A 23136-nucleotide genomic window follows, 5' to 3' on the forward strand; every position below is an offset into this window, starting at 1 on the left:
AAGTAGGCAAGAGAGAGAGAGGGGGAAGCAGGCTCCCTGCTGAGCAGAGAGCCCGATGTGGGGCTCGATCCCAGGTCCCTGGCATCATGACCTGAGCTGAAGGCAGAGGCTTTAACCCACTGAGCCACCCACATGCGCCAGTTTGATTATTTAAGAAAGATTTATTTATGAGAGAGAGAGAGAAGGAGAGCGCAAGCATGCTTACGTGCTCATGTTCACAAGACGGGGAGAGGCAGAGGGGAAGGGAAAAACAGATCCTGGGCTGAGCACGGAGCCCAGTGCAGGGTTTGATCCCAAGAACCGAAGATCATGACCTGAAATGAACCAAGGCAGAGGCTAAACTGACAAAGCCACCCAGGGCAACCCCTAAAGGTTGATTTTTATTTGTAATTAATTTTAATTTTAAAAAATAAGGGTTCTAGTATTTCCTTCTGACACTGCTGTGGATCATCTCATGCTCTCTTTATTTTGGGAGTGCAAGGCCTTTCTCCCCTTGTGGCATTTGTCCTTTTCTTGGCAGAGGCTCCCCTTTGTATGGCTGCTTTCTTCTCCCCATGCAGGTCTTGGCTTAAATGTCACTGCCGTTTTCTGATTGCCCTTCCTAAATTTGTTCTCTTTATTTGTACCATAGTGCCCTTTGTCCTTCGTAGTACTTTTGTGAAAATCAGTACTTTTGTGAAAGTCTCAGTTCATGGGTCAAAGAAAAAGTCTCAAAGGAAATCAAAGTAAGCTTGGAATTGGATGAAAATAAAAAAATACAACATGTCAAAAATTGTAGAATGCAGCTAAAGTTATGTTCAGAGGGTAATTTATGGCACTAACTGCCTATATTACAAAAGAGGGAAAAATATCAAATCAGTAATCTTAGTTTCCATCTCAAGAAACTGGAGAAACAAAACCAAAAACTTGGAAGCAAGCAAAAGAGCAGGAATCACTGAAATTGAAAACAGAAAAACAGAAGAGAACGTTTAATGAAACAAAGCTGATTCTTTGAAAATATCAGTGAAATCCAAAACTGCTAGTAAAAGTGACTAAGAACACAAATTGCTGAGAGTAGGGAGGAAATGGATATAATTGCCATCCTACAGGTATTAGAGGAGTATTAAGAGCACACCTCGAACAACCCTGTGCACGTCGACTTGACCGCTGAATTTACACGGGCCAGCTGCTTAGAACCACTCCTTGTCAGGACTCCCCCGATATGAAATGGGTACTTGAATAGTTCTGTAGCTATTAAAGAAATTGAATCCACGATTTAAAACCTTTCATAAAAGAAGTTGGGAACAGGACAAGGATGTCTGCTCTCGCTACTCCTGTTCAGCACTGTACTGCAATCTCTAGCCAGGGCAGCTCAGCCAGGAGCAGAGCATCCAGGTTGGAAAGAAGAAAGGAAACTGTTCCTATTTGTAGGTAGCATGATTGTCTATCTATAAAGTCCTAAGGAAGCTATAGTTAATTGAGTGTTATTAACTCCAGAAGCTCTTTTTATTATCATGTTCCTTCACTGTCCTTTGAGCTTTTTTGTTGTTGAGCTCATGGAGGAAATGAATTCACCTGCAAGCATGTCCTACAGCCTCTTTTTATTTTTTAATTAGTTGAACCTCTACGCTTCTGCAACTTTCACTGACTGTCTTATGCCAGTTCTTTTAACCACTTACTAGGATAGTATGTGGGATTCTGTGAGACTTGGGATCACTTCCCCCAACTAACAAAAGGCCTAAAGCTTGAGCTTTAGTTGAAGATAGTTGACATTCTCATTTTCCCTCTCTGCTCCTATCAGGTAATAAGAGGAAAATGCTCGGGGGCGCCTGGGTGGCTCAGTCAGTTAAAGCCTCTGCCTTCGGCTCAGGTAATGATCCCAGGGTTCGGGGATCAAGCCCTGCGGCAGGCTCTCTGCTCGATAGGGAGCCTGCTCCCCCGCCTGCCTCTTTGCCTACTTCTGATCTCTGTCAAATAAATAAATAAAATCTTAAAAAAAAAAAAATTTTTAAAAGGGAAATGATCAAGATAACCATTCCTTTTTTTTTTTTTTTTAAGGTTTTATTTACTAGAGAGTGTGCCCGTGCATGTGCACACACTAGTTGGGGGGTTGGGGAGCCAGAGGACAGGGAGGGGGCAAGCAGATGTCCCACACACAGCAGAGCCTGACACAGGACTTGATCCCAGGACCCTGAGATCGTAAGCTGAGCTGAAGTCAGATGCCTCACTGACTGAGCCATCCAGGTCGTCCTCCTCCAGTTCCCATTTTCTTGTTTCCACATTTCTGTGTGTTAACTCACAGTTTTTAACCATTTAGGTATTGTAATGACAGAAATTTGGGAAGCACTGATGCAGAGTTGTATAAATTAATGTCAGCTGCGATAGGAATCGTTTGAATAATCATTTTCTTTACAATAATATTTGAGGTATTTATATTATTCTTTTGTGTTTGAATCTGATTTTAAATTATCTCTGCAGAATTATGTGATACATACAATTAAAAAGGAAGATACCATAGGTGTTACTCTCACTCATTTTTACCAGCCATGGACTCTGTTTATATGGGGAGCAAATCCTGCATTAGCAGCTTTGGTTTTAGCTCCTGGTTCTGGGAGACGATTCTCAGTGCATCTCACCTTTTCTGCATACTTATGAGTGACTCTGACTGCTTTATTCCTGACTTTTTTAAAGTACATGTGTATAGTGAACCTTGGAAGGTGGAGATGGTGACAGAGATGATGGCTTCCTCAGAGCCAAGGACAGGTTTGCTCGCTGCCTGTGTGTCGCAGAAAGCTCGAGGGTTCTCTCACTGTTTGCACGTGTGTCATCTGTCTTTTCATGTCACCTTGGGGATTGAGGAATTTATGCAGAAAGGAAGGTACTCAGTCGGGAATAGTTTGTCTTCTGCCAGCATCCGTGAAACTGGCATTCTGATCCCTTAGCTTACAAGTAGAGTAAAATCTCAGCCCCTTGACAGCATTCTTGATACATTTTACACTCGTTATTAATCAGACCGCCTCAAGACAAAGCAGTGGCCTGTGTGCTGTCCCATGCTCTGTTAGACCTAAAGGAAGGGACACAGATAGAAGTCAAGCAGCTTGTCTGAGGGCTGGCTGCACATAGTCTCTGGCCAAAAGTTGTTCCTCTCTTGAAGGCATTTTATGTAAAATAAAGTTCAATATGGATGTGATACTTTTACCATATTAAATGTAAATTAAGGGACGCCTGGGTGGCCCAGTCGGTTAAGCGGCTGCCTTCAGCTCAGGTCATGACCCCAGGGTCCTGGAATCGAGTCCCCCATCGGGCTCCTTGCTCAGTGGGGAGCCTGCTTCTCTGCCTCTGCCTGCCTCTCAGCCTGCTTGTGCTCTCTCTCTTTCCCTCTCTGACAAATAAAGTCTTAAAAAATAAAAATAGAAAATAAATGTAAATTAGTATGATTTTAAATCTTTTTCTCTAGATGGGATTACTGAAATTTATTTATTTAAAAAGATTTATTTACTTAGCGAGCAGGTGGGGCAGAGGAGGCAGGAGGAGGGAGAGAACCTCAAGCAGACTCCCCGCTGTGTGCGAACCCAGGACCCCAAGATCATGACCTCAGCTGAAGCCAAGAGTTGGATGCTTAACTGACTGAGCCACCCAGCTGGCCTGGAATATTGAAATTTAAATTAAATAAAGACTTAAGATAAACGCTTTGATAGTTCCTTTTTAATAATTTTTTTTTTTTTTTAAGAATTGTTCTCTGTGTACTTCAGTCTGTACCTTAAACCTGCACAAGACATTAATAGAGTTTTAGTGGCTAGAATAATTCATGCTGTGACCAGAGGATGCTGTTCGCAAACTGATGGATTAAATTCCAAATTTTTGGATTTCTTTTCCAAAGCTATTCAACATGCAAGGTAATCTAATCTCTTTTTGTTTTGCTTTGTATTGAAAACCAGTTTGATTTTCCTGTAAGACCATGTGTTCGCTCCAGTAACTAAAAATGTTACCAACTGAAAAAACAAAACAAAGCTGGCTCATTATAGTAGAATTAGTGGATTCCCAAAGAAAGTGTCAGCTGTACGCTTCCTGAATATCCAAAGGCAGACGGAACATGAAAACCACATTCGTAAGTGGAAGACCAGTATTGCTTATCTAGGGACAGGAAAAGCCAAATGTCCTTTTAAGTAGTTTCATTTCCTCCATTTTTGAAAATAGATGTACTAAGAAAAAATAAAATGGGAACAGACTTTGGGAGTGTCAGTATCTGACATTTGTGTGACATTATCCAGTCCGTCCTGTGAAGCGTTGTATAAATGGTGGTGTTAGAAATCCATTTCCTCTCATTTTGCAGTGTTTCAGCAGCAGGGAGCGAGTAGGGAGGATGCCTCAGCACCAGAGAAGAGCTGTTTTGTTTGTTCTGTTGCTCAGATTTTTTTTGTTTCTGAGTCATTCTGGAACTAAGGCTACTGTTACTTGAAGATGAGATTTTTTTTTTTTTTTTTCAGCATGCAACTTCATAACTGCCTTCAGTTTTCATTTTTCTGCCCTGTTACACCAAGCTGAGTCTGTTTATTTTCTGTGACAGACAGGAAAAGAGCTCTGCAGGTCTGAATCACATCTTAGCAGCATTTGTTATCTTCCTCAAGACACTGGCTGCTAACTTTCGAATACGAGTGTGTCAATTAGGAGATGAAATTCTTCCTACCTTGCTTTATATTTGGACTCAACATAGACTTAATGATTCCTTAAAAGAAGTAATTATTGAATTATTTCAACTGCAAATATATGTGCATCATCCAAAGGGAGCGAAAACTCAAGAAAAAGGTATAAAAGTTTTTGCTGTTTTGAATTTGCTTCTTCATTAAAACACAGAGGCTTAAGTATTAAATTTTCTATTTCGTAGGAGGTTATGACCTTCCTCTGGATTGTTGTACTTGGTTAATGTTATTAGTCTTGAAGGTGCTTCTCACACTTTTTTTTTTTTAAGAATTTGAAGCTGTGGTAACAAATCCTGCCCTGCCTTACCATGTGTTTAGTACCTTTGTAAGTATTGTGAGGAACACAGACAAATGGGAGATGCTGATCCTTTGGCAGCTGTTGACGTGGCAATAATTAGGTGCCGGAAGGGATGACCCAGACTGGAGTATGAGTGAGTTTGGAGAAGACAGGGTCTTGTGTGTCTGCATACTGCTCTTATTAGAAGGTAAAAGAGATAAATGTGGACTGCGAACAGCGAGACTAATCAATTCCTCAGGAAGATGTGTCCATACTGCCTTAAACCTCACACTCAATCCAGGCCGCCATTTTTTCTGGAAAACCAGAAATGGTTTTTTTCTGGGAAACCAGAAATGAGTGACTTCTCCTCCTTTGATACCATTCCATCTGTCTCTCACCAAGAGAGTATTGCTTGATAACAGATAGTGCATATTTGAAAGTGGTTGAGAGAGTAGATCTTAAAAGTACTCATCACAAAGAAAAAACTTTTTTTGTAACTACGTACAGTATATTAACTATGTAAGGCATTGTGGTCATTTCGCAGTGTGTACAGATACCAAATAATTATGTTGTACCTCCAAAATTAATGTTGTATGTCAGTTATACCTCAATTAAAAATAATCTTTAAAAAATCTTAGATGGTGTAGCTTCACTCAGTGACAGGAATTTTATTGGGTGGAACTGGAACTGCGTGGGTTCCCTCAGGCTCTTACTCTGTTTACCTTTGTGCCTGCACTAGCCTTTGGACAGATTCATCATGGCCAGTGTAAGGCCCTTGTTAGGAAATCAAACTCCATTGAGAAATAGCTAAAATGGTGGAAAACTGTGAGAGCCAATTTTTTTTTTCCCCCAAAGTCACTGTCTATGTTTAATGGGCTCTTTACCAATGTGAAGTTAGATGTATTTGTAGCCCATGAAACCACTGTTAAGTCAAAGAATGGTGGATTTTCTTAGGGTTTCCTCTTTCACACGGGATAAAGATGAGACTTATCCAGGAGATGACACTGTGTTTAGGGTTTTGGTTCACTGTGTATTTAGGATGAATTGGAAGTTGGTAGGATGATGAAGTCTGCCAGAAACACTCATGTGGTTTTAGGCTATACTAATAGATGTTATGGTTTGTGTGGGAAGTAATAGCTCCTTTGTTACCTACACTGGTCCGATCACAGTGGGCGTATCCTGTCCACCAGATTTCGTAGAGTCGCCATTTCAAGAGGGACAGGGTACTGGAGTGTGTTTAGGTACAGACAACTAGAATGAGGAGAAGTCTGGGCAACATGTCATTTGTACACTAAAGGAACTAAGAATGTTTTTCTCTTAATGATAAACAGAGAACTTCCTCCTCATACAAATGATGGGACATATTGTATTTGTCTCAGGGGAGAGAAGAAATTAGGTTTTGATTGGGATTTTGATGGAGCTGAATAGAGAAAGTTAGATCAGAGTATAGAAGAATTTTACAACAGATAGCTGAGTGTGAGCCAGACAGTGGTACAAAGTCGGGCCTGCCAGGATATTGTCTGAAGAGGCCCGAGTACAGAATGGATGGCTGGACCGGTTTCCACCTTAACAGCTGAATGGTTCTGTGGGAGTTGGCAGTGCAAATGGAGTGTAGACGTAAACTGTATTTTTAATTTTTTGAATTCCAGGTGCTTATGAATCAAGTAAATGGAGAAGTATCCTATATAACTTATATGATCTGCTAATTAACGAGATAAATCATATAGGAAGCAGAGGGAAGTATTCTTCAGGCTCTCGTAATGCTGCTGTCAAGGAAAACTTGATTGAGTTAATGGCAGATATTTGTCACCAGGTACAGTAGGTCTTGTCACATTTTGAAGTTTTCTATTAGTTTCCCTTTTACTGGGTTTTTAAAATGTGTGTTCTGATAAAAAGCCTTGTAAAATTACTTTGTATATGTAACTATTCCTTTCAAAACTCCGAATTTGGAATTGCTGTTCTGATTGAATAATTATTTTGCACATAAGAACGTAATGAAAACTAGTGATGAACTTTTTTTTCATGCTTTTTTAAATTTAAGATTTTACTTATTTGTCCGAGAGAGAGAGAGCAGGTGCGCACATAGCAGGGGGAGCAGGGGGCAGAGGGAGAAGCAGACTCCTCACTGAGCAAAGATCCTGATGCAGGACTCCGTCCCAGGACCCTGGGATCATGACCTTACCCGAAGGCAGATGCTTAATGGACTGAGCCACCCAGGCATCCCCAAATCCCTTTTTTTTTAAAAAAAATCAAAAGAAATTTTAAATTTAATCCCATTGAAAACAGATTTTTGCTTTACTTTTAGATGTCTTGGTACAAATGTTTCTGGGCAATAGAACTAATAACTTACTTGGTAATATCTGTTTTCGAGAGAGCTACTACAATCACGCAAAATATGTGTTACTGTGTTACGTGTATGTATTTCTTTAACTTATTACTCTTGCTCTGTGACTTCCCTGTGACTTCATTTGAGGAGGAATTTTTTTCCTTCAAAGTATTAGAAAACAGAATCTGTATATAAAGACAAAAGATTTTCTTTTTGTTATCTTACAGATTTTTAATGAAGATACTAGATCTCTGGAGATTTCTCAGTCTTATACTACCACCCAAAGAGAATGTAATGATTACAGTGTGCCTTGCAAAAAGAAGAAAATAGAATTAGGCTGGGAAGTAATAAAAGATCATCTTCAGAAGTCACAGAGTGATTTTGATCTTGTGCCTTGGTAAAATGTTACTGTTTTCTCTTCCAGTGTCATTTTAGTCTCATTTAGCTTTTCTCATAAGTCCTGCAGTAGAACGGCCTGGCCATAACTAGGTCCATTGTCCAGTTGAAACCAGTCCCTGGTGAAGGGGAAGGTGCTTGCCAGGACCTCTGGTGATCAACCACAGAGGCTCGTGCTGGAGCCTGGGCCTGAGGGCCGCCTCACCGAAGCAGCTCGCCTTCGCAGGGGAGACGGGAGGACGGCTGCCCAGCAGGCGTGGAATGCGCTGAGCTGTGTGTCTCCACACAGAGATTTTAGCATGAAGAAATTGAAGATGGCATTCAGAGGTCACAGAATAATTTGGACCTTGTGCCATAGTAAAAGGTTGCCTTTTTAAAGAATTTACTGTGTATAGCATACACAGTTATTCAAATGATTAAATGAATTGTGGAGTTCTATGATATCACACAATATTAGGTCTGGTAGGAATCTTTAGAAAATGTCCAGCTCAGCCTGTTTGGTTTACCAAAAGGAAAACAAAACAGGGAAAGGCTAAGCAGCTTGTCCAGGGACAGTCCGAAGTTTGTAGATGACAGTCAAACTCGTGTGATCTATGCCTTGATTTTTACCGTGGTGATGTCATATTTAAATAAACTGAGTCGTGAGGGGGAAGCATCTTGATTTAGATACTTGTTGCGTAAGTTCATGTTTCTTTTTTTTTTTTTTAAGGTTTTATTTATTTATTTGACAGAGATCACAGTAGGCAGAGAGGCAGGCAGAGAGAGAGAGAGAGAGGAGGAAGCAGGCTCCCTGCTGAGCAGAGAGCCCGATGTGGGGCTCAATCCCAGGACCCTGAGATCATGACCTGAGCCGAAGGCAGCGGCTTAACCCACTGAGCCACCCCGGTGCCCTAAGTTTGTGTTTCTTTTACGTGGTGGAGGGATCCCTGTTTCAGAGTCTTCCAATTTTTCCACTTAGTCCGGGGTTAGTTACTGAATACGTGCTGTGTGCCAAGCATTAGGTAGGCATTCACGGATGAATAAGGGAAAGCTCCTCTTCGGGAGTAGTTCACATTCTAGAAAACTCATAGCAGATATTTACTGAATTAACTGAATGTCTAGGAAAAGCAGTTGTTTGGTTTTTTGTCTGTTTTCTTGATTTGGAGCAATCTTACTGGTGGCTAAAGAGCAAGGATGGAAATGACAACTACAAGTAGAAAAATCTAATTTACTTTAGTCTTGTTTTTAAGTAGGCTCCATGCCCAGTATGGGGCTTGAACTCATGATTCTGAGATCAGGAGTCACATGCTCTACCAACCTAGCCAGCCATGTGCCCCTAAGTTCATTATTCCTCAGAGTTTTTATATAAGGGACGTAAGACAACTCACCTGCTTAGCCAGAGAATTATCATTCTTCCTGACACTCTTAGGAAGCAGGGACGAAGAAATGTTCAAAGCCAGTGTATTTTGAGAGCAGTATGGAAAATAATGATGGCGATACTCTAGGATATTATTAAGAGTGCTGTGTCCATATGTTTGTTTTCGTTTAGTTTGTTCATGGAATTGAATAATTTTAATTTCAATTATCCTCTTATTTTATCTAGGTTACAGATTACAACCCAGTTAATATCAAAATATCCTTCAAGTTTACCTAACTATGAGCTGTCACCATTACTGATGATACTGTACCAGCTTCTACCTCAACATCGACACGGGGAGCGCACACCATATGTGTTACGATGCCTTACGGAAGTTGCATTGTGTCAAGGCAAGAAATCAAACCTGGAAGGCTCGCAGAAGTCAGATTTGTTGAAATTCTGGATTAAAATTTGGTCTCTTACCTTTCGTGGTATAAGTTCTGAGCAGATACAAGCTGAAAACTTTGGTTTACTTGGAGCTATAATTCAAGGCAGTTTAATTGAGGTTGATAGAGAATTCTGGAAGTTATTTACTGGGTCAGCCTGCAGACCGTCACAGTAAGTTGACTATGTATTTGTAAGAGATGTATGTATAGACATAAATACTTTTCTCGTTCCAGTTTTAAAGTTTGTAACTTGAGTTAGCAATATGATATATTTGATTTTAGATGTTTTTGTTGTTTGTCCAAGGAGTTTTTAATAAGTAAATAAATGTAAATGTAGTTTCAAGTGTAGAGAGTTCATTAAGACCAATTTTAAAGAATTAGGTGTTTAAATTTCTTTTATCTTTAATTGCATATTAAGTACATACTATTCAATATCCATAATTTTTTTTTTAGTAGTGCAACAGACAGTTATAATAAGAGATAGTTCTTCTCAAATGTAATCAGACTTCTCACAATTTTTTGTGTTCATTCAGTCAGTAGACATTCCCTCTGCACTTAGATGTGTTGGGCATCATCTTAAGCGTTAGTAGCAGCTCGATGGTAAATACGGTAGACAAGGTCTTTCTACCTAAAAGAGCTTATTTTTTAGCAAAGAGGATGGTTAACAAATTTGGAATGAGTTCAGAGCTTGGAGTTAGGACCTGCAGTGACACAGGGACACTGAATCCAGAAACTCAATCTGCTATATAACAAGATGTTCGAATCCTACTAAGGGACTCGTAGGAAGTCAGGAAGCATATCTTGAAAACTCACGCAAAAGAGCGGAAGCCTCAGGCTGAAAGTTTTACTCACGGAGAGACTTTGGATGCCCTGGAGATTCAAGTTGTCCTTGAGGAAGCTGGTAACGCTTAAAGTTGGAAGTGAACTGGTAACGCTTAAAATGGATGCATTGCTGGTTTTCCTGCCGGAATAACATGGACGAGTCTCCTCCTGCAGTGATTCTCTCCCCTTCTTGACTCTCCCGCTCTGTTCCTCAAGGGTGTCAAACACGTTGTCAGTCTTCTTCACACTCAGTCTACTTTTGGTTATTCTCATGATGCCACCTATGGCAAATCGTCGACTCACAGCAGCTGTGTTAGAGAATATAAAGACCTTCTAGGATTGGGAAAAGAAAAGAGCTGATTTTTAACAGTAGCCGTCCTTTGCTTTGTTGTAGTCCTGCAGTCTGCTGCCTGACTCTGGCGATGGCCATCTGTGGGGTTCCAGAAACTGTAAAAACGGGAGTGGAGCAGAGTATATGTGAAGTAAATAGAAGTTGTTCTTTAAAGGAACTGATAATTAGATGGCTCTTACTCTATCAGTTAGAGGATGACTTGGAAGACAGGACAGAGCTGCCACCGGTTCTTCACAGGTAACGAGCTCATTAGCGTGCGACCGCTCTTTGTGTCCTACGTACTCGCCATTTTCTGAATGGAGGTGGCTTGTTCTTTCTCAGAGCTCACCCCAGATGCTAACAGGACCTTTGTTTTCACGCCGTTCTGCGTCTCTGCTCGGATCTCGTTTCTGTTCTTTTACTTTGTTCTTATCTCCGCTGAGACGGTGAGAGTAAGGGGGATGTGCCTGGATAATAGGAATTCCAATTCTTTGAGCACTTCTGTGTTCCTTGTGATTTTCTGTGACTGGTTTTGTTTGAACATATCTCTGATGCAGACGTATCCTGGAATCATGATGAGAGTATATTCTCGGTGACAGGTGTTCAGTTAATGGGGGGAGGACTCTGGAGACAAACAGAATGAGGCTTAAACACCAGGAGGGGGGAGCAGCTGGTCTTTGTAACCTTTCCACAGCTGGTAGGCGGGACTGAAGGACATAGGACAGACCTTTGGATCCTAGTGCTTTTCTTTTCTTTCTTTCTTTCTTTTTTTTTTTTTAAAGATTATTTATTTATTTATTTATTTATTCGGCAGTGTGACAGTGAGAGAGGGAATACAAGAGGGGGAGTAAGAGAGTGAGAAGCAGGCTTCCCTCTGAGCAGGGGGCCCGATGCAGAGCTTGATCTCAGGACCCTGGGGTCACGACCCGAGCCGAAGGCAGATGCTCAACCACTGAGCCAGCCAGGCGCCCCGGATCCTAGTGCTTTTGCTTTAATTTCTAACTTACTTATTTTAGAAATGATTTTTAAAAATTGGACAAGCCTGCTGCCAGAAAGTATTGAAAGTAGTAGTGACATAAAGTGTCTGCTTCTTAATTCTTGTTTTAGATGTTAAATAATTCAGTACAGATGAAAGAAATTTTAATTTTGGATCCAGGTTTTAGAGGTCAGGATTACAGCCAGACATGATGTGTAGGTTTGAAGAATGCTTTACATGGCTTTTGGTCTTCTAAGTGAAGATTTTTTTTTTTCTTTGTAGTAATTTTCCTCATCTTGCAGTAGAGAAAATTCTTGTGAGTCTCACTGTGAAAAACTGTAAAGCTGCAATGAATTTTCTCCAAAGAGTGCCAGAATGGTATGTTACCTAATAGAGTTCTGTGTTGTTTTAAGTTACGGCTTTAATTACAAAGGTAATAATTTCAGCAGAGCAGTAGCTACATCTCAAAAATTGGGAAATAAGTTGATCAATTTATTTTTTATTTTCTTAAAGGTTTTATTTATTTATTTGACAGAGAGAATGAGAGAGGGAACACAAGCAGGGGGAGAGGGAGAAGTAGGTTTCCTGCTGAGCAGGGAGCCTGATGTAGGGCTTGAGCCCAGGACCCTGGGATCATGACCTGAGCTGAAAGCAGACACTTAACTGAGCCACCCAGGCGCCCCTAAGTTGATCAGTTTTAAAAAACATCATAACTATTAGCCTATTAGGGAAAAGCTTTTTTTAATTCAGTGACAATAACCTGTAGCTGTGATTTTTGATCCAGTTGACGGTCTTTTCATTCTCTGTAGCAGAGCTTGTGACATTTGCCATTGGAAGGTATGATGGTGATGGAAGTTTAGCAATGAATTCTTTAAAGATGTGATCCATTTTTGTATGTCCAGTAAAATCTGTTAACTCTAAAACTAATGGTTAATGGAGGATAGGAAAAGTAAAAATAAATCTAAAGATCTCATTTTAGTTGATTGATTCAAGAGGCTTGTGTTTATCGTTGTGGTTGAAAATGACTCACTGGCATGAAGATTCCTAATCTCCCTGGAGAGGGGAGAGGATGAAAAACTCCTTCATTTCGGAGAAATCAACAGGCAAAAAGGAAAATATTTTCAGATAATGTTTATCTTAGTGTTTATGCTTGGTATTATTAATGTTTTCTTTCTTAATACTTTCTGAATTTGCCTGGAGATTGTGACCTGTATATTTTCATCCATCTATTAATAAAATTTGCTACCGCATAATGAAATTTGGTGCAGGTAGGTATCAGTTCCAGGAAGAGAAGCATTTAAAAGGATAATTCATGAACTCTGTATAAGCAGTGTGTGAATAACAGAGGCACAAAATTAACATGTTCGTTTGTAACATATTGGTGCTGTATGGAGGTGAAGCAGTTGGTCATTCAGTAATAAATTTAAGATCTTACTTTTTTGAAGTGAACAACACCAAAAAGTTCAAGAAGAGCCTTCATTCTCAGAAGTTGAAGAATTGTTTCTCCAAACAACTTTTGACAAGATGGATTTTTTAACCATTGTGAAAGAATGTGCTGTAGAAAAGCACCAGGCCACCGTAGGCTTTTCTGTCCACCAAAACCTCAAGGAGTCACTGGATCGCTATCTCCTGGGATTATCAGAACAGCTTTTAAATAACTACTCGCCTGAGGTGAGACCTTCCGAAGAACTAAGGCCTGTCTTTGGCTCAACTTTGGTGGACGGTTAGGAAGGAGAAATGGGCGGGAAGGGCCCTAAGGATGACGAGAGGTTTGATTAAAAAAACAAAGTGACAATGTATACAAATGTGTACGAATAGGGAAAACTGAGCGTGAAAGAAGGAAAACCCAAGAAGAATAATTTGTATTTCTTTGGTACCGGGAATTCTAGTAGACATTGAATGAATAGGATTCCTTGTGTACGTTAGTGGAGAGTAATAATGGTTTTGAGCATAGGGAGGCGATGATGAGAAAGAACATCTACATACAGAGGAGGGAGGTGTTAGAATGACAGGAAAGGACATCATTTAAACTGCTCTGATAGATTTGGGTAACACTTGAAGAAGTGGGTAATAAAATGTAATAGAGGAACTGGCAGGTTCCTCTAGAGGAACTAGTAATTTCTCATAAATCATTTCCTTTGCCTTCTTAAGATCACAAATTCTCTTTGTGTGTGCTGTTCTCTTGCCAAAACTCTCTTTTGACATGAAGTTAATGTCTTTCTGCTTATTTCTTCTTTTTTTTAAAATCTGCTTATTTCTGTCTGTTCAATTCATCCATGTGTCAAAATCCTGCTAAAACCATTCTTAGATAATCTAAGCCATGGTAATTGATCTTTTAATTTTCATAGTACTTAATTTCATAGTACTTATTTCTTTTTAAAGTGAGACTTAACAGCTTCCTTGTACTGTGGTTATTTGTATGTTTTACACACAAATGTCTCAAATGTCTCAAACTCGTTGAGGGGCATATATATTTTTATTAATCTTTGTGTCTTCCACAAAGCCTTATAATATGGTAAATGATTAAATATTTGTTGACTAAAATAAAATCTGCAAGTTACTCAGTGGAGTGAATTCAGTAGTCAAAGATGATGACCCAGAGAACCGGAGAAGAGACAGAATGCCTTATCCTTAGTTACTGGCATTCTCCCACATCACAGTTGTAACCATTTTGTAACACAGTCTTCTGTGTTTTCCCCTAAAATGCCATTTCCTACTGGATAGGAACAAAGCAGTCTGAACATCTTTTCTGTATAGCTGTTAGAAATTTGTAAATAATTTTATAAAATTGGCTATGTGGTATCTACTTGGAAAAATTTGTGCTGGTTTCTGGAGTCTAAAAAGCTGAATAAGTCAAGGTTCTTATCCTGCAGAAGAATTCAGAATGTCATTTGAATATATCTTTATGTGAATCTGATTTCTGCCCATGTTCTAAGAGTTACTGACTTTTATCTGTCTACCATTTTTTTCTTCTTTCCTTTCTTAACAAATGTTAAGGGTCTATGTGTGTGGTCCTCTGTGCCACTTTAGGAGGAGACAGATACTTAACCTGGCCATTAAGAAGTACTTCTCTTTTTCCTGAGAATCCTAGTTACCACTCTGCAGGGGTCTCTTTGTTCGTAGAGATAATCAGAATCATGCCACTATTCACTCCATTAGCTAAACTTGTTTCTTAATAGGTACATAAATTTTTTCTTACAAATGATAACCGTGCACTACTCAATTATTTATGAAATGAGTATTTTTTTATTTTTTGTTTTACTATAAGACTGCAAATGCAGAAACGCTTATCAGGTGTTCGAGTCTTCTGGTGGGTGTTCTTGGATGCTACTGTTACGTGGGAGTAGTAGCTGAAGAGGAAGCATATAGATCAGAACTGTTCCAGAAAGCCAAGGTATGAAAATTTATTCTAGTCAAGTTTTGGATAAATTTGAAGGAATATATTCCTGGGAGAACTGGTATACTTGCTTGGAAAAAGAAAATTTTTATATAGGTTAACTCTTTTTTATTTATGCCACCTGAGAGAAACGGTACTGTCCTTAACACTTGCAGTTACTATAAGCCAACTATGAATAGAATAATTGAAATCATACACATTAAATTTAATCTTATTAACAAAAATACTGATTTTTATGGGCACTTTTAAAAAAGTTTTTCCTGTGGGATGCCTGGGTGGCTCAGTCGGTTGGGCATCTGCCTTTGGCTTAGGTCTTGATCTCCAGGTTTTGGAATCAACTCGCAAGTTGGGCTCCTTGCTCAGCAGGGAGTCTGCTTCTCCCTCTTCCTCTATCCCTCTCCCTGCTTATGCTCTCTCTCTCACTCTCAAATAAATAAATAAATAAAATGTCAAAAAAAAATTTTTCCCCCGTGATCGTTTTAAACAATCCTTGTTGAGTTTTATATAGGTAGGTTCTAAGTGTGAAACTTTCATCTTTGTGTACTCTTCAGTCAGTGGTATGATTGGTAAGGATAACTGGGTGTAAGATAATTTAAAAAAATTGCTACCATGATTTTTAATTACATTATATAACCAAATATAACCCTTTTTTTTTTTAAGATTTTATTTATTTGTCAGAGAGACAGAAAGAAAGAATGGGGGAAGGGGAGGAGCAGAGGGGGAAGCAGGTTGAGGAGTAAGCCTGCTTAGTCCTAAGCAAGGAGCCTGATGCGGGACTCAATCTCAGGACCTCGATCATGAACTGAACTGAAGGCAGACAATTAGCAGGCTCAGGTGCCTAGGCGTCCCAACCAAATACAACTTCTAGAAACACTTAATTTTACTTCTTAAGTAAAACTTTGAAAAGCAGTCATAAAACTGTAATTTTAACTGGAGTTTGGGTTTTTCCTTCTTTTCTTAATAGTCTCTAATGCAGTGTGCAGGAGAAAGTATCACTCTGTTAAAAAATAAGACCTACGAGGAAGCTAGGGTTGCTTCCCTGAGGAATGTGATGACTCTCTGTACTGGTTGCTTGTGCAACTGTACCAAGGTACGATGTGCTTATGACTGGTCAGTCTGGGAGGTAGTACCTGGTGGGTTGGTTGGTGGTGTAACTGGGATTTGGGTTTATACACTGATTGAAAGTTAGAGTGAGTGCTAAATAGAAGTAGCAACTGAAGGAAAAAAGAAGCACAGGTCATCTGAGTTTCTCATGGAATAAGTTCAGCATTTCAGAAGGTTTCGGAGGTTATTTTACCGCTTTAAGGTACAACTACATGGGCGATTCTTTTATTGCCCACATTATTATTCATTTCATAAAAACTTGTTGACTGCTGGCTGTGTGATGTGCATACCACTATGACTGGGCTAGCAAGCACTATGAAGCCATTCCTCTCTTCTGCCCGGACAGTCTTCTGTAACACTCAGTAGAAAGTGCTACTCTGTGGAATCTTCATTTTGATTGAGAACAAGCCTCAGGTGTAGCTGAACCAGCCCAGAATGTTGGTAAATCGTTGGAAAAAACATTTTTGGAAGCTGATGATAACTGCATGGCTGTATAATGGTATTACCAGCATATACTTTTGATTTTGTAATGTGTTTTTCTTTTTTTTTCTTAAACTAAAAAAAAAAAAAAGGTATTTTTCTGTGTGTGTATTTTTTTGTTTTTGTTTTTGTTTTGTGAATGGGAAAGGAGAGACATGGAAGAATGAACTCTAACTTACATTATTACTTAATGTTTAAGGTCAATAGTTGGTATTTTACTTTAATGCTTATACACAATTTAATGGACTATAGTTATTACTTTAAAAAAAGAGGTTAGTGTTGTTAATGCAGTTTATGTGTTGACCCTAATAGTAACCTGTTTATTTATGCTTCTTAAAGATAGAGAATTTCCAGTGTAAAAAAAAAAATCTATATTTCATTTAAGTTAGAGAAAATATTATCTGTCAAAGATAACTTTCTATTGTTTTGTTTGCTTTGTTTTTTTTTGTCTTAATTACAGCCCAGTCCAAATAAAATTGCATCTAGATTTTTCCTACGATTGTTGACATCAAAGCTCATGAATGATATTGCAGATATCTGTAGAAGTTTGGTGAGTATGTTTGTTTTACCACCCTATTTCCTTGATTCTGAGATTTTTTTCATAGGTACCTCTCTTCAGTAGGGATGCATCTCACAAAATGTGGCATCTTGTATATTTTTTAAAATATGGAAATTAAAGTTAACTTGGCTTTAGGGAGGAACATACTGTTTGCTTCTTAAGGTCGGTGCATTGCATACCGCTCAGCTTTTAATTTCTCAGTAATGAAAATAGGTTGAACGATTAGAAACTAATCATCCAGGCTCATACTTACTTCTGTCTAACACGGTAGCAAAATTCAAAATAATCATCTGACCTTAAAAATAAAAACAAAAGGGACCCCGGGGTGGCTTAATCATTGAGCATCTGACTCTTGGTTCCAGCTCAGTTCATGATGTCAGCATTGTGAGATGGAACCTAGTGTCGGGCTCTGTTCTCCGTGTGGCACCTGCTTAAGATTGTCTCTCTCTCTCTGCTCCTCCCCAGCACCCCCTGCACCCCAGCTTGTACACTCTCTTGTGCTCTTCTGATAAAAATAAAAATAAAAATAAAAACAATTTTACCAGATAAGCAACATAATTTCATCATGGTATTTTTTTTTTCCTATACAAATAGATTTAAGCTACACGTACTTTTTTGTATGGAACAGTGCCTGGCACATGCAGTAGATACTTAAATATATGTTAAATTAAAAAAATATTCTGTAACTTGGTTCTTTTCACTTAATAATAAATCTTGGTCATTTTTCCATGTTGCTGTATGCTACCATTGTCTTTACCTTTTTTTAATAGTAGCTTTGTATTTCATTATTGGGAATAGTATATTTGTATTTTTAGCCTATCTGACCTTAAGATTGGAAGTGGTTTCTATTTTTCTGTTATTGTTAGAGTTTTTGTAGTAAAGATTCTAGTACTTTTGTCGATTTGTATTTGTGCATATGAGGGGTATAGAATAAATTCTAGCAGTGGAATTTTTTGTTCAAAAGGAATGTGAATTTTACTTTTTTTTTTTTTAAAGATTTTATTTATTTATTTGACAGAGAGAGATCACAAGTAGGCAGAGAGGCAGGCAGAGAGAGAGAGAGGAGGAAACAGGCTCCCTGCTGAGCAGAGAGCCCGATGCGGGACTTGATCCCAGGACCCTGAGATCATGACCTGAGCCGAAGGCAGCGGCTTAACCCACTGAGCCACCCAGGCGCCCTGAATTTTACTTTTTGATGGATATTGTCACTTTCCTCCAAAATAGTCATACCAATTTATTCTTCTCCCCATATGCTCATTAATTTGGGGAATTAAAATCCTTAATATAGGAAATTATTTGGGAGCTCCTAGGTGGCTCAGTTAGTTAAGCAGCCAACTCTTGGTTTTGACTCAGGTTGTGATTGCACGTTCCTGGCACGCCCAGCAGGGAGTCTGCTGGGGCATCCTCTCCCTGCCTCTCCCCTGCTCGAGCGTACTCTGTCCTTCTCCCTTTCTCTCTCTTATATAAAACTTTAAAAAATTATCTTAAAAGTTTGTATAGTATTATTATAGACATATTACAGTTTATCCGTTTTTCATTGTTGGGCACTTAATAGAAATACTGCAGTGTTCATACACCTGAATCTGAATTGTTTGAATAGATGAATTTTAACTATGTCATACTTTTGAAAGAAGCCAATTGAACATCTTTCTTTTCCTTCTTTGAAGGCGTCCTTGATCAGAAAGCCCCTAGACTTGGGAGAAGTAGAATCCATGGAGGACGATCCTGATGAGAATCTGATGGAGGTGGAGGACCAGTCGTCCATGAATCTGTTCACTGACGCCCCTGCCGGCGGCACTAGTGATGCGGCTGTGTCTGGAGACAGCCAGAGCGCCTTCGGTAAATACGCGTTTACTGCTTGGGGCTTTCACTTCTCTGCGTGGATTGGGCATTGTAGAAGGCCTTGTACATACCAACTTTATGCTCATTTTATTTTCCGTGATGTAGTCTGTTAGGTGTGTTCCCTTCTGTGTAGTTTAGATTGCTCTAATTATTAATTGAATTTTACTGTTTTCTTCTTCATGGGAGGAATTTAAACTATTTACAAAAGAAACAGATCTATGTGGTGGATTATTTGGAAAACAGAAAGCAGGAGAGTGAGAAGACCCATACAGCCATCACTCTTAACCTTTTCCTATTATAATCAGCGTCAGTGTTCAAATACTTTCTTATACCTCATTCAGCAGTTATAAGCATTTTTTATTAAGCTATTTGTATTGATAATTGTCCTTCTTGATGGCTTCATAATATTCCACTTAAACATATATATCATAATTCAGTTGACCATTTTTTCTTGTCAGAAATTTAGATTCCTTTTTTTAAATTTATTTTTTATTTATTTTCAGCGTAACGGTATTCATTATTTTTGCACCACACCCAGTGCTCCATGCAATCCATGCCCTCTGTAATACCCACCACCTGGTACCTGACCTCCCACCCCCCGCCCCTTCAAAACCCTCAGATTGTTTTTCAGAGTCCATAGTCTCTCATGGTTCACCTCCCCTTCCAATTTACCCCAACTCCCTTCTCCTCTCCATCTCCCCTTGTCCTCCATGATATTTGTTATGCTCCATAAATGAGTGAAACCATATGATAATTGACTCTCTCTGCTTGACTTATTTCACTCAGCATAATCTCTTCCAGTCCCGTCCATGTTGCTACAAAAGTTGGGTATTCATCCTTTCTGATGGAGGCATAATACTCCATAGTGTATATGGACCACATCTTCCTTATCCATTCGTCCGTTGAAGGGCATTTAGATTCCTTTTTCTCTAATTACCAATATTGCAATGAATTTGTCTGTGTAGATTTTCTCATAGATTATTTCTGGATGACAGAATCCTAGGGTAACTTTCCATGAAGAATTTTGAAGCTGTTAGTATGTAATCTATTTCACCATAATCTTGCTTTCCATATACTTTTCTTTCCCCCCACCATAGGCAGGAAGATATTTGAGCTAATGTTCAATATATGTGTTTGCTGTATCCCTCTCTTAGTTTTAATAAGTGCTTTTTATTTTCAGGTGCCATGAATCCTTTAGCTGAAGAACATCTGTCAAAGCAAGATCTACTTTTTTTAGACATGCTCAAGTTCTTGTGTGTGTGTACAACTACTGCTCAGACCGGAACTGTGTCATTTAGAGCGGCCGACATTCGGAGGAAATTGTTGATGTTAGTGGATACTAGCATGCTAGACCCTGCTAAATCTCTCCACCTACGCATGGTGAGTTAAGGGAAAGAGACACATCTTCAGTTATCTCTTTTGTTGCTGGATACATGTAACAGACTGACATGTTATAATCATGTAGTACCTTTGATGGCTTGAAATTACTTCCTCAAAGCATGAGTCTGATGCTAGTTATGAAATACACTTTTTGTGTAATGTACTGTGAAAAAATTTTAAGTGGATCCTTAAATGTTAAAACTTCATGGACTCTGGATAGATTTACTATCTTTGGGCATAAATAATTATTATAAGTTATTTAGAATTAGGCTAAGAAACACAGACTCTAATGTAAAAATAATATATAACCTTGTAGTTGAACTCTGAATCTTGGCCTTGACCTTAGTTTATTTGCTTTAAAGTTTGTTTTTGCTGTAAGTATTTTGTTTCTTCACAAATTTTTTTAAAATTCCAGTTTGCTAATATAATATACACTTTAAATATTTTTTGATATAATTTCAAAGTGACAGTAAAGTTTCAGTACAATAGGAATTCTCCTGTTCCCTTCATACACTTGCACAGTTAACATTTTGCCAAATTTGCCTTTTCATTTTCTCTTTCTGAGTGTGTGCATGCTCTCTCTCTCTCTCTCTGTCTCAGGCACACACACAAACACACAGACACACACATACGTCTTCTGAACCATTTTGAGATTAATTTGCTGATGTGATGCCCCTTATTCTTCAGTGTATGTGCTAAAAACGGTGTCCTCTCCTACATAAGTACAGTCTAATTGGGAAACTAACATTGTAGCATTGCGATTAGCTGTGAAGTCTGTTCAGTCTCTTTGAACCTGGAGCACTTCCTTAGTTTCTCCTCTTTTCTGACCTTCATATTTTTAAATAGTACAACCAACTCGCCCTCTAGGAGCCCTCACTTCAGGTTTGTCTATTTCCGGTAATTAGATTTAGATTTAGGTTTTGGTGAGAACGTCAGAAAAGGAATCCCTCTCCTGCCCTACTCCCAACAGTCTGTCTGTCTTTCAACTGATAGATGAAACTTCCAGCTCCAGTCCAACATTGTAGAATTTGTTTTCTTCTCTTTCCATATTTGTAGCTCCGTTTTCCAGCAGTAAGAAAGCTGGCTTCCCACTTAACTTCAATACAGTTACTTTTTTACTCAGAATTCTTTTATGTAACTTTTACCCCCTGACTGTGTAGGCCATCGTCCCCTTCGCCCCAGCACCAGTGAACTCTGAGGGAGAGCCTCTGGCTCAGTGGGTGTGCAGGGCGAGTCCACGGGCACGTCCCCAGGCCCGGCAACTTGGCAAATGTGCCTGTGTTTCCTCAGCCCTGGGAAACACGCCAGGGCTTGATTAGAACTTCTTCAGTCAGGTGGGTTAAGTCCCTGGTGGAATCCCTTGTCATGTTCCTGTGGAGGTGAACAGACTGGTTGATCTCCACACCCAGCAAAGATGCTTGGTTGAGCCCTATTTGTTTCCCTGGTTTTGACCCTGGCAAACTAGTCAAGTCTCCAGCTCTGGCCAGTGAGGAGGGCTATGTGCTTTTCTTGAAGCTTTGGTGCTTAAAATCAGTTGAAGACACTCAGAAACATCACATGTTGACTCTCAAGGCAAGTATTTAAAATGGTCCAGGTTAGTCTTCTTTTATAATATCTAAGGAATAAGAAACCTTTTTCTACATACAGATGGTGGGAAACAATGTCTTCTCTTTTCTTACTATAGCTAGAAAGGGATTTGGCAGCTCTCAGAAACCTTCTGCCTGCTTGCACTTACCGTGATTTTTACCTGATGGTTGCTGCGTGCTTCTTGGTGTCCACAGTAGTATGGGGAACCCTACACAGTTGCTTGATAAGAGGGTAACTCAGGGTATTTATGACTTTTTCACCACCCACCATTATCTCTGCTGTCCAAAATTCATTCCTGTAACTGTTTTTACCATTGAAATCTCATCCCCAGGCATAACAATAGTTTCAGATTCTTGCTCAGGATCTTAACCCCAACCCCAACAGTGAAAACAACTACCTACCTAAGGAATTCCGCAATAAATGCTAGACAGTTACATTCATTTTCTTTAGTCCTCACAGGAAGCTGGCCGGGTACATGCTGTATCCACATTTTATAGGTGAGAGTCCAAAGGCTCAGGTGACAAGGCCAGTTTTTTAACCACACAAGTAACAGGCTGGAGTGCCAGCATTTGAATCCAGCTCTGTTTAACTTCAGACTTTTTTTTTTTTACCATCTTGCCTCCTTTAGAAATTCGGTGGTCTTTTTTTGTGTGCAGGTGTGTATGTGTGCCTGTGTTGATGAATTTATGGTTTTATATATATACTTAAGCGAATGATTTATGAAAAAAAATAATTTTTTCACCCTCTAATTATCTTAGTATCTAGTGCTTTTAAAGGAGCTTCCTGGAGAAGAATATCCTTTGCCAATGGAAGAGGTTGTTGAACTTCTAAAACCACTCTCGTAAGAAATTAAAACCATGTATTATGTTCACTTTAAATTTATAAATGAACTGCTATGTTCTGTTATACTCACAAAGGTAAACTTTCTCTGCTGCAGCAACGTGTGTTCTTTCTATCGCCGTGACCAAGATGTTTGTAGAACAGTTTTAAACCACTTAGTTCCTGTAGTGAGGAACCTGTGTCAAGGCGATATGGACGCTGAAAACACAAGGGATGCTCAAGGGCAGTTGCTAACAGTGATTGGAGCATTCTGGTAGGTGCGGAGCAGTGTGCGGAGTTCTTAATTCTCTTTTGCTACTCTGGATACAATTGCCAACTTTGCGTTTCTACCTTAGTGAGGTAGGCTAATGTTAAATGT

General features: G+C 39.2%; 1 protein-coding gene across 8 annotated transcripts in view; it reads left to right on the forward strand.

Moving 5' to 3' along the window:
• Positions 1 to 23136, forward strand: part of ATM (ATM serine/threonine kinase) — a 122684-nt gene that overhangs the window by 18041 nt on the left and 81507 nt on the right. For 7 of the 8 annotated variants that reach the window (XR_006605962.1, XR_006605961.1, XR_006605960.1 and 4 more), the window contains exons 8-22: positions 3710 to 3875; positions 4547 to 4785; positions 6606 to 6769; positions 7510 to 7679; positions 9261 to 9632; positions 10677 to 10871; positions 11872 to 11967; positions 13035 to 13260; positions 14858 to 14983; positions 15951 to 16076; positions 17031 to 17120; positions 18797 to 18968; positions 20152 to 20351; positions 22697 to 22779; positions 22876 to 23031. Coding sequence is in view for 5 of the 8 variants with exons in the window: in XM_045077535.1 (XP_044933470.1) it covers positions 3710 to 3875; positions 4547 to 4785; positions 6606 to 6769; positions 7510 to 7679; positions 9261 to 9632; positions 10677 to 10871; positions 11872 to 11967; positions 13035 to 13260; positions 14858 to 14983; positions 15951 to 16076; positions 17031 to 17120; positions 18797 to 18968; positions 20152 to 20351; positions 22697 to 22779; positions 22876 to 23031 (2581 nt within the window). In the remaining 3 variants the exon portion in view is untranslated. The other variant, XM_045077537.1, reaches the window with a different exon arrangement.

This window comes from Mustela putorius, unplaced genomic scaffold (genome assembly GCF_011764305.1).
Source record: "Mustela putorius furo isolate JIRA1106 unplaced genomic scaffold, ASM1176430v1.1 tig00000198_pilon_pilon_pilon, whole genome shotgun sequence".
Taxonomy (NCBI): Eukaryota; Metazoa; Chordata; class Mammalia; order Carnivora; family Mustelidae; genus Mustela; species Mustela putorius.